The sequence below is a fragment of the Sciurus vulgaris genome, assembly GCF_902686455.1.
Source record: "Sciurus vulgaris genome assembly, chromosome: 14".
NCBI classification, from domain to species: Eukaryota; Metazoa; Chordata; class Mammalia; order Rodentia; family Sciuridae; genus Sciurus; species Sciurus vulgaris.
The window spans coordinates 52136267-52149640 of record NC_136475.1 but is presented as its reverse complement, the minus strand read 5'-3'; the positions used below and the strand labels follow the sequence as shown (position 1 = coordinate 52149640).

At 39.5% G+C, this 13374-nt stretch overlaps 1 protein-coding gene across 1 annotated transcript; it reads left to right on the top strand.

Moving 5' to 3' along the window:
• Positions 1 to 4392: 4392 nt before the first annotated feature.
• On the top strand, positions 4393 to 13001 carry LOC306643900 (uncharacterized protein). Its single transcript, XM_079110253.1, has 3 exons — positions 4393 to 5007; positions 11736 to 11831; positions 12641 to 13001. Exons 1-3 carry the CDS (start codon positions 4781 to 4783, stop codon positions 12696 to 12698), a joined length of 381 nt encoding a protein of 126 aa, XP_078966379.1. The 5' UTR covers positions 4393 to 4780; the 3' UTR covers positions 12699 to 13001.
• Positions 13002 to 13374: the final 373 nt, after the last annotated feature.

The following is a 13374-nucleotide window of genomic DNA, read 5'->3' as shown; positions in this document are numbered from 1 at the left end:
CCCATCTATTTGAAAATTGTTGAAGTTCATTCCAATTACTATCATTGGACCTACCACTCACAAACATCTAGTGAAGTTCACGTTCTCCAAGAAGTAGTTCTGTGCTCTCTGACCTTGCAAAGAAGTTGAAAAGCAGAAATAGGTTGGTAGAACACCAAAGTAGTAGTTATATCTCCTCCTCTGCCAATATTAAAATGAAAATAATGTAATTTTATAATCATGCTCTAAAAATTCAAGCTATACAACAAAGTATAGGAAAAATGGCAATTAAAATGAGGACAGTTAAAGGAACAGAAAGCCAACTTGAAAGTGCTCCCAATAGCCAAAGCTTTGATGGTACTGAGGATCAAACCTAGGGCTTTGTGCATGCTAGGTAAGCACTCTACCACTGAGTTATGCCCCCAGCCCCTAAGCTGGAAACAATTGAGCAGCAAAATAACACAGTATAGGATTTCCATCCAGTGTTGGAAAAAATATATATATAAATGCGCACTGGTATAAATTCTCAAAAAAAATCAAAGAATGGAGAATGGACAAGCCTTCCTTACAGCATTCCAAATTATGTATATATATATATAAAACCTCCATAGGAGGTGAGTTTAATTATGTGTGTGTGTGTGTTTCATGTACTGGATTTAGTGACTTGCTGCCAAAGGACAGTACAAAAAGCAGAAAATAATTTAACAGGATAGAAATACCACCTTAACCAGGCTTCTCAGTAAGCTCATTCAGATTGCTGCCTTCTGCACAGGTGGGGGACCTGACCCCCTCAATCATCTGTAAATGGGGATAATGATAATTTCTACCTTAAAGAGCTACTGAGATTAAATTAGCCAATACATAAAAATGATCTAAATCAATTCTAGCTGGGTACGGTGGCATGCACATGTCATCCCAGCTACTCAGGAAGGTGAGGCAGGATTGTTTTAGCCCAGGAGATGGAGGCCAGTCCATGCAACACAGCAAGACCAGATGTATAAGTGAACAGTTGAAGGCAAGGATCAGGAGGAATGCTAAAAAGGGTAATAGTCATTAGATTCAACATAGGTAGGCCAGGACACATTTAAGTTAGACCAGTTACTACCAGGACTCACTCCATTGCTACAACGAAAATTACACTTCCCCAATATTGGGAGTTATTTCCTAAATGCAATTTTGTCCAACATTCAGAAGGTTCAGCTGTAAATGTTTGTTAATATATTGAGAGTATTCAATAATACTTGGATCTTGTTAGAAATATTTGTGCAAACATTCCATAAAAAATTATGATGGCCATTTCAATTTACAGTTAAATTTTCTGTAAAAATATTTAAATTAAAAAAACTACTCAAAGTTTATAGTAAAACAAACATTATGATATCACAAAAAAGATGATTTAATTAGGTTTTATTTTTCAATAGGTAAAAACATCTATCTTGAAGCTTTGGCATTTTTCAGAAGAAAAATGAAGAAGCAAATGAGTTCTCTATGCTGAAAACAATAAACAAAACCATACTCATTGTAACCTGTCAAAATCTAAGAGCATGTTTTTTGAGAATTTAGAACTAATTTAACAATTTTCTATTAGTATCTCAGTAACATTCTGAAAGTGGACACCAAAATGTATAACTCATAAAATGTTTAAAAAGAAACAGAACACACACAAAGAAAAGTTTCTACTCTTGGTTTTGTTTTACCTTGAACCATCAGCATGGGCTCCTTGACCCCACCTTGTGCCAGCATCTCCTGGCAATAGCGCTCCCCGGGAACCCTGGGTAGAGGAGAGTGTGACCCATACTTGTTCAGAGGGCCTGCTTGACTCCATGAACACCTGTCTTGAGTTACTCAAAGAATTCACTCTGATGCTACATTCAGAAAACCTCTCACCACGTGACAAGTCAGCCCTAGATTATTTTCTTTCTTCTAAAAACTGAATTCTGATTTCGGAATGATTCTAAAATAAATACGTAAAACCAGGTAAGATACATTTACTGTATCAGGATAACTGAATTTTTGGCTTTCTGTTTTTTTTAGCAGGCAACCTCTCTTTATAGAAAGGTTTAGTTTATGTAGTCTGGAAGAAGTAAAAGGCAATATCCTATCCTGTATAGTTTTTAGGATTATTTTAAAAGAAGGTTTGAAATTATTTATGCCAGTATTTACTTTATGAAAAAAAATTTGAGATGGCACCTACAAAGACAGAAAAATAACACTCTAAAATAAGAATGCAGGATGAGGAGCTGGCAGGAGAGGGTAGATGGGATAGAATTGAATTGGATATATGACTTTAGAGAGGAATGTCCAGAAAGAGTGGTAGGAGGGTTGATCATGTAGCAGAACTGGACTGCCACAGCTCTTCTGGACAGCATGGAGTGCCTGGTCATGGGAACCAGAGAAATTTTTGAGAGAAAGCAACCATTATTTCTGAAGGCAAGGATGTATCTACTATAAGAAAGGACATGTGGGTTTTCATAGGAGAATACTGTCCCAGTACAAACTTCCTTCCCCATGAATATTGCTCTCTCTGTCCTAAAATGTTGAAAAACCCCACACTATGGTCAAGGAGAGGAGGGCCAGACAGATACAGAGGCATACAATCAGGATAGCACTTTATTTCTAACACTGTCTCAGCAGAAGCTGGGTTATGAACCCTGTTCTCAACACTTGGGTTTTAAAATTTTTACTTTCCTGAAATGAATTTAACACAACAGTCTTCTACTTTCTTCTAATATAACCTTTACATGACATTAAAGTTTCTTGGGGAAAAAACCCAGGAACTCTTAAGAACAATAACTATTCCATAATCAATCTTGTAACTCCCTAGAAATAAAGTATGATCCTCACTACAACTCTCTAGAGAAGCATGCAATCATATATAAAAAATGATGTTCCGCATTTGTGTACAATGAATCAAAATGCAGTCTGTAAAAAATAAAAACTAACTAAATAAATTTGGTGAGCAGGGAAAAAAAAGAAACATTTCTCAAAAGATGGTTTCTTCATCACAGAGGTGTGACTAATCTTAGGATATTCTCTGAGCCCTCTACTCAACACGCAGTGACTTTAAAAATGAGGCCATGTTCCCTCACTCTGTTCCCTTTGAGAAGCTTCTGTTTAATTCATTTGGTCAGTTATTAATTGGGTTATTTGATTTTGGGCTGTAACGTTTTTTCGGGACTTTTGTATTGCAGATATTTATCCTTGGTCAGAAGAGTAGCTAGCTAAGTTTTTCTCCCATTCTCTAGGTTTTTACTTCACATTCTTAATCATTTCCTCAGTTGTGCCTAAGGTTTTTAATTTGATGCCATTCCATTTGTTAAATCTTGGCATATTTCCTGAGGTTTAGGGGTCCTATGGAGAAAGGTGTTGCCTGGGCCTTTAGGCTGGAATGTTGACTCTGCGTTATTCTTTAGAAGTTGCATCATTTTCCCTCTAATTCTTAGATCATTGATCCAGTTTGAGTTGCTTTTTGTGCAGGGTGAGAAATAAGGTTCCAGGTTCATTCTCCTGCATAGGGAGAACCAGTTTTTAAGCACCTTTTGTTTAGAAGGCTATCTCCACCCCAGTGTGTATTTCGGCACTTCTCTCAAGGATCAGATGACTGTAAAGGTGTGGGTTTGTGTCTTCTATTCTGCCCCTCCTTTTACATGGAATTTCAAATATATATTGATTTTCATTATTTGTTATTTTGTAATTAGTTATACACAACAGGAGATTGCATTTGACATATCATACATAAATGGAGTGTAACTTTTCATACTTCTGGTAGTCCATGATGTAGAAATACACCGGTCATATGATCATATATGGACCTAGGGTAATAATGTCTTAGGCATTCTAGTATCTTTCCTACTCCTATTCACCTCCTCTTCTTTCGCTGTCCTCTGTCTAATGCTAAGGACCTCCTTTCTCCCCTATCTGCCCTCCTTCATTGTCAGTTAGCATCGGCATATGTTCTTTGGCTTGATTTATTTCTCTTAGCATGATATTCTCCAGCTCTGTCCATTTAATTGCAAATGCCATAAATTAATTATCCTTGAAAGCTGAATAATACGGTATTGTGTATTTATACCACATTCTCTTCATCCATTGACCTGTTGAAGGGCGCCTCAGTTGATCCCCTGGTTTAGCTCTTGTGGAACTGCTGTACGCATTGATGTGGCTGTGGCACTGTACTATGCTGATTTTGTCTTTTGGGTCTAAATGGAGGAGTGGTGTGGCTGGGCCAAATGGTGGTTCCATTGCAAGTTTTTCGGGGAATCTCCATACTGTTTTCTGAAATGGCTGCACCTATTTGAAGTCCCTCCAGGAGTGCAGGAGCGTACCTTTTCCACCACAATGTTACCACCATGCCTCGTTTGTTTTTAAATCAGTGAAATTATTACTGTATAAAAATAAGCAAGAAAACTGTATTGTGACTGTTTCTGATTGACCAATCAGAGTCACGTAAATTCTGGGGGTAGGGCCAGGCACTGACCCCTGATCTGTGAATGCCCAGATGCCTTGTGCAGCTGCACACTGCTGGTCAAGGAAGGCTCTGCCTGGCTTGGGCGACCTGATGGTGGCAGGCACTATGACCTGTGGGAGCCCAGACCTTGCGAGGTGCTTGTTCTCCAGCCTAATCCTGTTCCACTAGGCGAAGCTGCCACCCAGGACTTGTGCTGAGAAGAGTGGCAGGCACTCAGCCAGTGGGAGCCAGCAGAGCCCCCACACCTGGGCCCTGCTCACCCACATTGGCCCACAACCACAGGCAAAGGCCTTTACTGCTTCTGGAAGGTGAAGAAGTCCCTGTCTATGGTGCATGGTCTTGGTTCTACCCAAAAGGGTAAGGCCAGAGGGACTTGCCACCTTTGCCTGTTGCAAATGCCCAAGTCTTTTGGAAGATTTACTGCCCATTTGGAGAAGGCCCATGCCTATCATAGAAGAACACCCTGATCTCCGCTTTCCCCTAACCTTGAAAAGAAGAGGACAAGGAGAACAAGACTGCGAGGAGGAGGAAGAGAAGGTCTTCTACCAGACTCCTGATGGGTAAATTATTTTACAGTTCCATGTACATAGTGGACAAACTGACTTCCTTATTTGAAATATCTACTGTTTCTGGATGATGACATATGTACAAAGAATGTTAAGATTGTGTAGATTTTTAAAAATGCATTTTGTAAGAAAAGGAATTTGACACATCACTATGGCATATATCTCAACATATTCAGGTATTTGTGTAATTTGAGGAACATTTATGGTTTTTATTATATAAATCATTCACATCTTTCATCAATGGATTCCTGCATATTATTTATTCTAAGAGGTATTTTCATTTTAATTTGTGAATTTGATTGCCTCTGAATAAGAATAAAATGAGGTTATCTATAGCCATCAGACATCTTTGACTATTACAAAGCACACATCGATTGTATGAGTTTTTGTGGGATGCTGAAAATTTCCTATGGGGACAATTATGTTTTGTATATCTGTTTTCAAACATATTTGCCTTTATTATTTGCATTGGCTAATCCCTAAAGTGAAGTGTTGAAGAGAAGTAGAGTAGATAGCTTAGCTTTGTTCCTGAGTTGATGGGGAAAATGTCTCTCTCTTTAGCAGAAAATATGCTGTTAGAGATGTTCTCTTGAGGGTGGGATCTGACTCTAAAGGTTCCAAGTTGTGTATGCCAAGAGTTTTAAATTATGATTTGGGCATAAGATTGTTGGCAGGTCAGTTTGTTACGGTGTGGAGATTATTTGTTGGTTTCTTTTGGTAAGGTTCTCAGGATTGTGAATGATTTTGACTGCTTTTTCAAATGTTAAAGCAACTTTCTATTATGGGCTAAATTCCCATTTGTTCTGATGCATTTTTGTATCCATTATTGATATTGTTATTCCTAAATTTTGTTAAGAATTCTTTCCTTTCTCATTTGGGTGTTGATCTGTATATTTCTTACATTATCTTACAAACATTTGGATTAACATTGTAATTCAGATATGAGATATGAGAAGTTTTCACACCTCTTTAATTTTCTGGAAATATTTGCACAGAATTCTGATATCTTGTTCTTTAAGTGTTTGTTAGACTTTGCCAATGAGACTATCACAGCTTACTAGAAAGTGCCATTGAATCGCCATTATATATTTCAGTGTGATTCCAGACTTTATGTTGCAGATAATAATCCTGGTCTGTTGCATTTCTTGCCATGTTATTTGGGTTGCTGTTTATAATAGACATTTTATATTTGCTGGACAGAATCACTCCATTTGCCTGTTGTAAGTGGAGGTGCTATAAACATTGGAATGAATATATCCCCATAGCGTAATGACTGTTCTTTAGTATCAATACCAGGGAGTGATATAGTGGGGTCATATGGTAGTTCCATGCCTATTTTCCCAAGGAACCTCCATACTGATTTCCATAATGATCATATAAATGTGTCGTTTTGATTTGTATTTCCCCAATGGGTGGTGAGGTTGAATATCTTTTCACATATTTGTTGGCCATTTGTACTTCTCCTCTTGAGAAGCTTCTGTTGAATTCATTTGACCATTTATTAGTTGGGTTATTTGATTTTTGGGTGCAAATATTTTTCAGTTCTTTTTATATTCCAGGTATTATTTCTGTGTCAAAAGAATAGCAAGCAAAGATTTTCTCCCATTCATTAGTTTGCTTCTTTGCAGTCTTTATCATTTCCTCTGATATGTAGAAAGTTTTCAATTTGATGCCATCCCATTTATTTAACCTTGGCATTATTTTCTGAGGTTTAGAATGGTCCTGTGGAGAAAGGTGTTTCCTGGGCCTATATGCTGGACCATTGACTCTACTTTGTTTTTTAGAAGTTGCAAAACTTTTTTGTCTACTTTAAGTTGATTTTTGTGCAGAGTGAGAGACAAGGTTCTAGTTTCATTCTTCTTCATAATTATAACCAGTTTTCCAAGTACCATTTGTTTAGAAGGCTATCTTTACTCCAAGGTGTATTTTGACACCTTTGTCAAGGATCAGATGACTATAAATGTGTGGGTTCATCTCTGTGACTTCTATTCTGTACCACTTTTACTTGTATTTACATATATTCATTTTTTTATTTGTTCTAATTAGTTATATATGAAAGTAGAATGCACTTTGACACATCATACGTAAATGGAGTATAACTCTCATTCTTCTTTCTGTACATGGTGTAGAATTACACTGGTCATGTACTCACATGTGCTCAGAGGGTAGTAAGGTCCAATGCATTGTAGTATCCTTCCTATCTCCTTTCCACCTCACTTGCCTTCACTCCCCCCGTCCAAGGCAATATACCTCTGTTTTTTCCTAGCCCACTTTTATTATGAATTAGTGTCAACATATCAAAGAAAACATTGGGCTTTTGGTTCCTTGGCTTCGACTTATTTCCCTTAACATTATATTCTCCAACTCTGTCCGTTCACGTGCAAATGCCATAATTTAATTATTCTTTATGCTGAGTAATATTCCATTTGGGCTAAATACCACATTTTCTTTATTCTTTCATCTGTTGAAGTGTACCGAGGTTGGTACCATAGTTCAGCTCTTGTGAGCTGGGCTAGTGTAAACATTGATCTGGCCTTGTCATTTATGGTATGTTGATTTTAAGTAATTTGGGTACAAACCCAGGAGTCTCACAGCTGGGGTAAATGGTGGTTCCATTGCAAGTTTACTGAAGAATCTCCATACTGCCTTCTATAATGATTGCATCAATTTGCAGTCTTACCAGCAATGTTGAATGTACCTTTTCCTCACTGACAATAAATGTTGATTTTTAATAAATAATATTCTTAATAAATCAAAAAATCAGTAAGTGTAAAATTTTTCACTATTGTTTTTGATTGGCAAATCAGAAGTGCATACATTTATGGAGTATAATGTGAAATTTTGATACATTTATACAACATCTCTTAATTAAGTGAAGCTAATTATTATTCCTACTTTTTTACTTATCATTTTTTATGGTGAGAAATTTGAAATTAGTAAATCATTTGTAAATAAATAGACTTTATTATTGTCCATAGTTATCTGATATGGAGTAGATTCAAAAACTTAATGCTCTTCTTTCTCTGAAGTATTATACCTTGATGAACTACTTATCACCTCACTTTCACTCCCACAGTTTTGTTATTTTCTCCCTACATGAGTTTGACTTTATTAGATTCCACATATAAGTGAGATCATTTGATCTTTGTAGGCATGGTTTACTTTACTTAGGATAATGTTCTACAGAGTCTTCCATGGTGTTGTTGCAAGTGAGAGGTTTTCCTCTTTGGGAACATTAACTAGTATTCCATTGTGTCCACATTGTCACAATGAATTCCCTTGTCAGTGGATACTTTAGTGTTATATCTTGACTGATGCAAATAAGGCCGCAGTGAACCATTGGAGTGTAGACATCTCTTTGACATACTGGTTTTCTTTCCTGGCGGGAATATAAATAGCTTTTTAAATATTTAATTTTCTATGGATGATACATGAAATATAATTGAAAGTCACTATATTTAGGTTGCTTATAGCAAATTTAAAAACTTTAGGTATTTATGATGTTTTCTATAATCACATATGTCATCAGTCTGCCTGTACATATTGTTAGAGTTTCCTCTTCATCAGTACACATTTTTTTCATTCTTGGCCTTAGACAGAATTCTAGTATTATGAATAAGAATTGATAATGGAACATTTCCCTTAAGTACAGAGGACGAGCTTCATATTTCATCATTATGGTTATACTAGGTATTTTTTACCGAAGATATATTTTATTAGAAGATCGAAAGAAGTTACTTATTTCTATAATTTAGCAAGATTTTTATATTGAATTTTATCAAATTATATTCTATATTTATTAAGATGATCATGAATTCATTCATTTTTTTAAAAACTGGATGAATTGCACTGTATTTTATATGATCATCATATCATTTCATTTCTAGGACAACTTAGTTGTGAAATTTCCCTGTGACTGACTTGAATTTGTTTGTTTTGTTTTTTTATTTGGATTTTTGTTTGTTTTCTTTTTTGGTACCAGTCACATCCCTAGTGCTTTTTTATATATTATAGAGAGGCAGGGTTTTGCTGAGTTGCTTAGGGCCTCACTAACTTGCTGAGGCTTGCTTTGAACTCAAGATCCTCCTGCCTCAGCCTCTGGAGTTGCTGGGATTATAGGTGTGGACCTCTGCACCCTGCTGTTTTGCTTGCTTTTTAAAGGAAGTTTGCCTTCAATTTCTGAAAGAGATTAACTGGTAATTTTCTTTCTAGAAGTATTTTTGCCACGTACATGATTATGTTAGACTGAATAAAACAGGTGAGACATTTTCCCTTTATGTATCATCTAGAATGATTTGTGTTTTAAACTGATTATTTTTTTTAAAGTTGTGGAGCAATTCAACAGTATAGTCACCTGACATGAGCTTTTGTTTTGTTTGTCCTTCTACTTTCCCTTTTTCTGTGGGAATGGCTCTAATGACATTTGCCAATACTTCAGTATTTGGAGGATTCTATCTTATTTTGTGTCACTATTTGAAATTTTGGTTTAAAAGAACCATAACAACATTGTTTAAATTTTGTGATTGGTGAGTCTATAATATTCCTCAAGTTCTCTTAGTCATTTGGTATCTATATTATTCATAGTGTTACTCTTTTCCTGATAGTGATTATTTTAGGTCTTCTGCAGTGACCTCTAAAATGGTATGTTTTCCAATTTTATATATCATTTTTGAATCCTCGTTTTTTTTTTTTTTTTTTTTTTTTTTATCAGTTTCTGGATTCAGTTCTTATTGATGTGAAATTTTTACTGGCCCAAATTCAATACATCATTGCAAGTCATTTTCTAATTTCTTTTTTATTTATTACCAACCTGGTTGTACATTGTTTAGTAATATGAGCAGTGAATATGAGCATACTTTGAGTGCATAGGCTGATGAATCTGATCAGTAAGTAGTCCAGTAAACCCCCCAGTAGGACACTAATAGGGTGAGAGAGAAGTTAATGCAAAGCTCTTTCAGGATATCCAGATGTATGACTTTGAGAACTGATTGAGGGCAAATTGGCACTGGCAGATCCATTGCAAAGCACAATGAGGAAGTCCCAGCTATCCAACTTTCTTCTATGCACCATGAGATTTTAATAAATTTCAATGAAAGCATCCAGCAGCTTTCTGTATATTGACATTGTTCTGAGATATTATGCAGTTTCATAAGCAAGTCAATCACATTTTTTTATCTTTTCATTTTCATCCTCTCAGTCTTATTAAGTCATTCCTCTTAATTGTTCACTTTATTTTAAAAATTTAACACAAAATAACCATAGCAACATGCCCAGTTTATTAGATCCTTTTGTGCTTGTAGAACATGATTTTTAAATATACCACTGAGTCTGCACTCTTCCATTCAAAGTGGATATTATTGCTGGGAGTAGGGGCACACACCTGTAATCTCAGTGGCTTGGGAGGTTGAGGCAGGAAGATCTCAAGTTCAAAGCCAGCCTCAGCAACTTAGCAAGGCACTAAGCAACTCAGGGAGACATTGTCTCTAAATAAAATACAAAATAGTATTGGGTATGTGGCTCAGTGGTTGCGTGCCCCTGAGTTCAATCCCTGGTATTCTCCCTTGCCAAAAAAGTGGATATTGTCTCCCAAATAGTCAACTGCCAGGGAAGTCCAGCATTAGCCTTGATCACAGTTCCTGTGTGGAACACACAGGTCAGAGGTAGCCAATACTGGATAAGTAGAAAAGACAAAGAACATCAGTTAAAAAGGACTGCTACATCTTCACTAATGCCTGTATAGTGGACAGTGGTCTTTAAACTCATAGTTGATAAAGAATGAAATGGATGACTCACAATTAAATACAGATACTAGAACACAGAACAAACAGGAGAAAGAAAATGTAAAGAACAGTACAATGATGATTTTAGGAAAACATTTAACCTAGGAAGATGATACTAACTCTCTATGTTATATCAGCTTGCCCTCAATTTACAAAGGTGAGGAGTCACCACCCTGTGATTACTCCACTGTAGCAGATTGGAGAGAAGGTTCTTCTACTGTCTTGAGGAAGCAAACTGCCCTGTTGCAGAGGGGTCCACATGAGAGGGACCGTGGTGGCCCTCGGGAGCAGAGGCTCTGGTCTTGAATTCCAACAGCAGCTTGCAAGAAGACCCTGAGCCTCCAGCAACATCACAGCCCCACAGACCCCTTGATTTCAGCCTGCTGGGACCTCGAGCAGAGGATCAGACATACTTATGTCCAGATTCCTGATCCACAGCAACTGTGAGATAACACACATGTGCACATCCTTCAAGCTACTAAAATGGCACTGTTGTGCTATGCTGCAGTAGGAGATGAACACACTAGATTTGCAGAGTTTTTATCATCCAGAGCTCGGCAGAGATGGGAGAAGCACACATGCTCCAAATGAAGTCAATTGTGCCAAGTGCCAGAGATCAAAGGACACCAGGAGGAAAACAGGGTGCATAAGTGCCACAGCTCAGAGCCACCAAGTGGATCTACATTCCCTGGAAATAAACTGGGGGTGGATTGAGGGAGTTTTAGAATGGAAAAGAGACAGTTTCAGACAACACTTTAGTTACAGGATAGGAACCCACCTGAACAGGCTGCAGCAGGAATAAATCAACCCAAGAAGACGGGGAGGGGGAATTCAGGGCTGGAGGAGCAGCAGGTGAGAAGGCGCTGGCTTTGGGCACAGGCTCCTCTGTCTCTCCCACTGCCTCAGTGGTATCTCCTCACTGCTGACCTCCTTGTCCTACAGAACCTCCAATGGAGCCAGGGTGGACACTCTCGGTGCAGGCTGCCAGCTGGGGCATGGAGCAACCTCTCAGAAACAGTCCCTGTCCCATAATTCCAGGTACCTGCCCCTCAGGTGTCATGTGCTGACTCTGACCCACCATGCCTGAATCCCATACCCAACCTTGACACTGGGGTGGGGACCAGGGGAGACGGCCCTACCTAAGCCCTCAGGAAAGTTGGGGTTCTTTCACCTGCAAGTTGGGCTGGCAAACCCACTGTGCCCATTACTGGACACATGCAATGGAATCGCCTGGATGGCATGGAAGAATGTGGATGTGGGAATGAGGGGGAGGCCATTCCAGGTCAAGAACCAGGGGTAAAGTGGTAAGTGGCAGCTTCCATGCAGAACATGCAGAGAGGAGCTTGCAGACAAGAGATGGGAAGAGATGTCTGGGGTTAAGTCAGGTCCAGGGGTTTGACTTGCTGGAGCTAACCAAGAAGGTGATCCCAGGAAGGGCTTCAGAGGGCTGTGGCCCTGTTAAAGGGGCAGAACCCCTTATTATCAAAAGCCTGTGCAGCAGACAGAGGGCAAGGGTCACCCTGGAAAACAGCTGCCTGCTTTCCGCCCATGGCCCGTCCTGTGTGCCCGGTGCTGTGATTGTACCTCACATTATTTCACACCTATTCCTCCCCAACAGCAGCAGCTGGCATCTCACACTGGAGGAAATTTGGGCGCAGGAGATGACGAGATTTCCTGAGCTCACTGACTGAGCAACTGCAGGGCAAAGGATTCCAGTCCAGGTCCATGCGGGTCCCCAGGTCTCTGAGTTAAACTTGCTCTGTGTGGATCAGCCCCCACCCGAGCAGGACCTGAGTGGTGAAAAGCCCAATAAAATCTAACCCCTACCGTGAATGACTATTTCACAGCTTCCTTCCAGGACCTAAGCAAGTAACCTACTTCCAGTCTGGCCCACGGTCTAATTGACAAGAACTTCAGAGGACAGTTGGGAGCTTTCTGGAAAATGGTAGATCCCAATGAGCAGTGGAACTCAAGGTACGAGGGAGGTGAGTAACACCCCTGGCCATCTGATGCTGGCACAGGAACCCTGGGAAGGTCCAGGAAAATATCCAGAGTGGAAATAAGGAGGGAAGTGGCCTGGGAAAGTTCAGCTCTGCTCTCCCATGCCCTCACCTGCCATGGTGGCCCTCACTGAAGTGAGGAGAAGAAAACAGACCTTGCCCAGTGGATCCAACCCACTGAAGGCCAGGAAGCAGGGAGGTTGGGAATAGCCAGAGAGCAGAGCTGAGACACACTCAGGCATGTAGGGCTCCCCTTCTCTCACTCCCCAACCCAGGCACAGCATGGACCCTCTACCTCCTCCACGTCCTCCCACTCCCATACAGAGCACAGGCAGTAGCCACCTCCACCACCTCCCACACCTGGGCACAGTGTGGACTCTCACTGCTTCCATCACCTCACACCCAGGTACAGCAGGGGACCCTCTACCACCTCCCACTCCCAGGCACAGCATGGACCCTCACCGCCTCCATCACCTCACACCCTGGTACAGTAGGGGACACTCCATCACCTCCACCTCCCACTCCCAGGCATAGCGTGGACCCTCACCACCTCCATCACCTCACACCCAGGTACAGCAGGG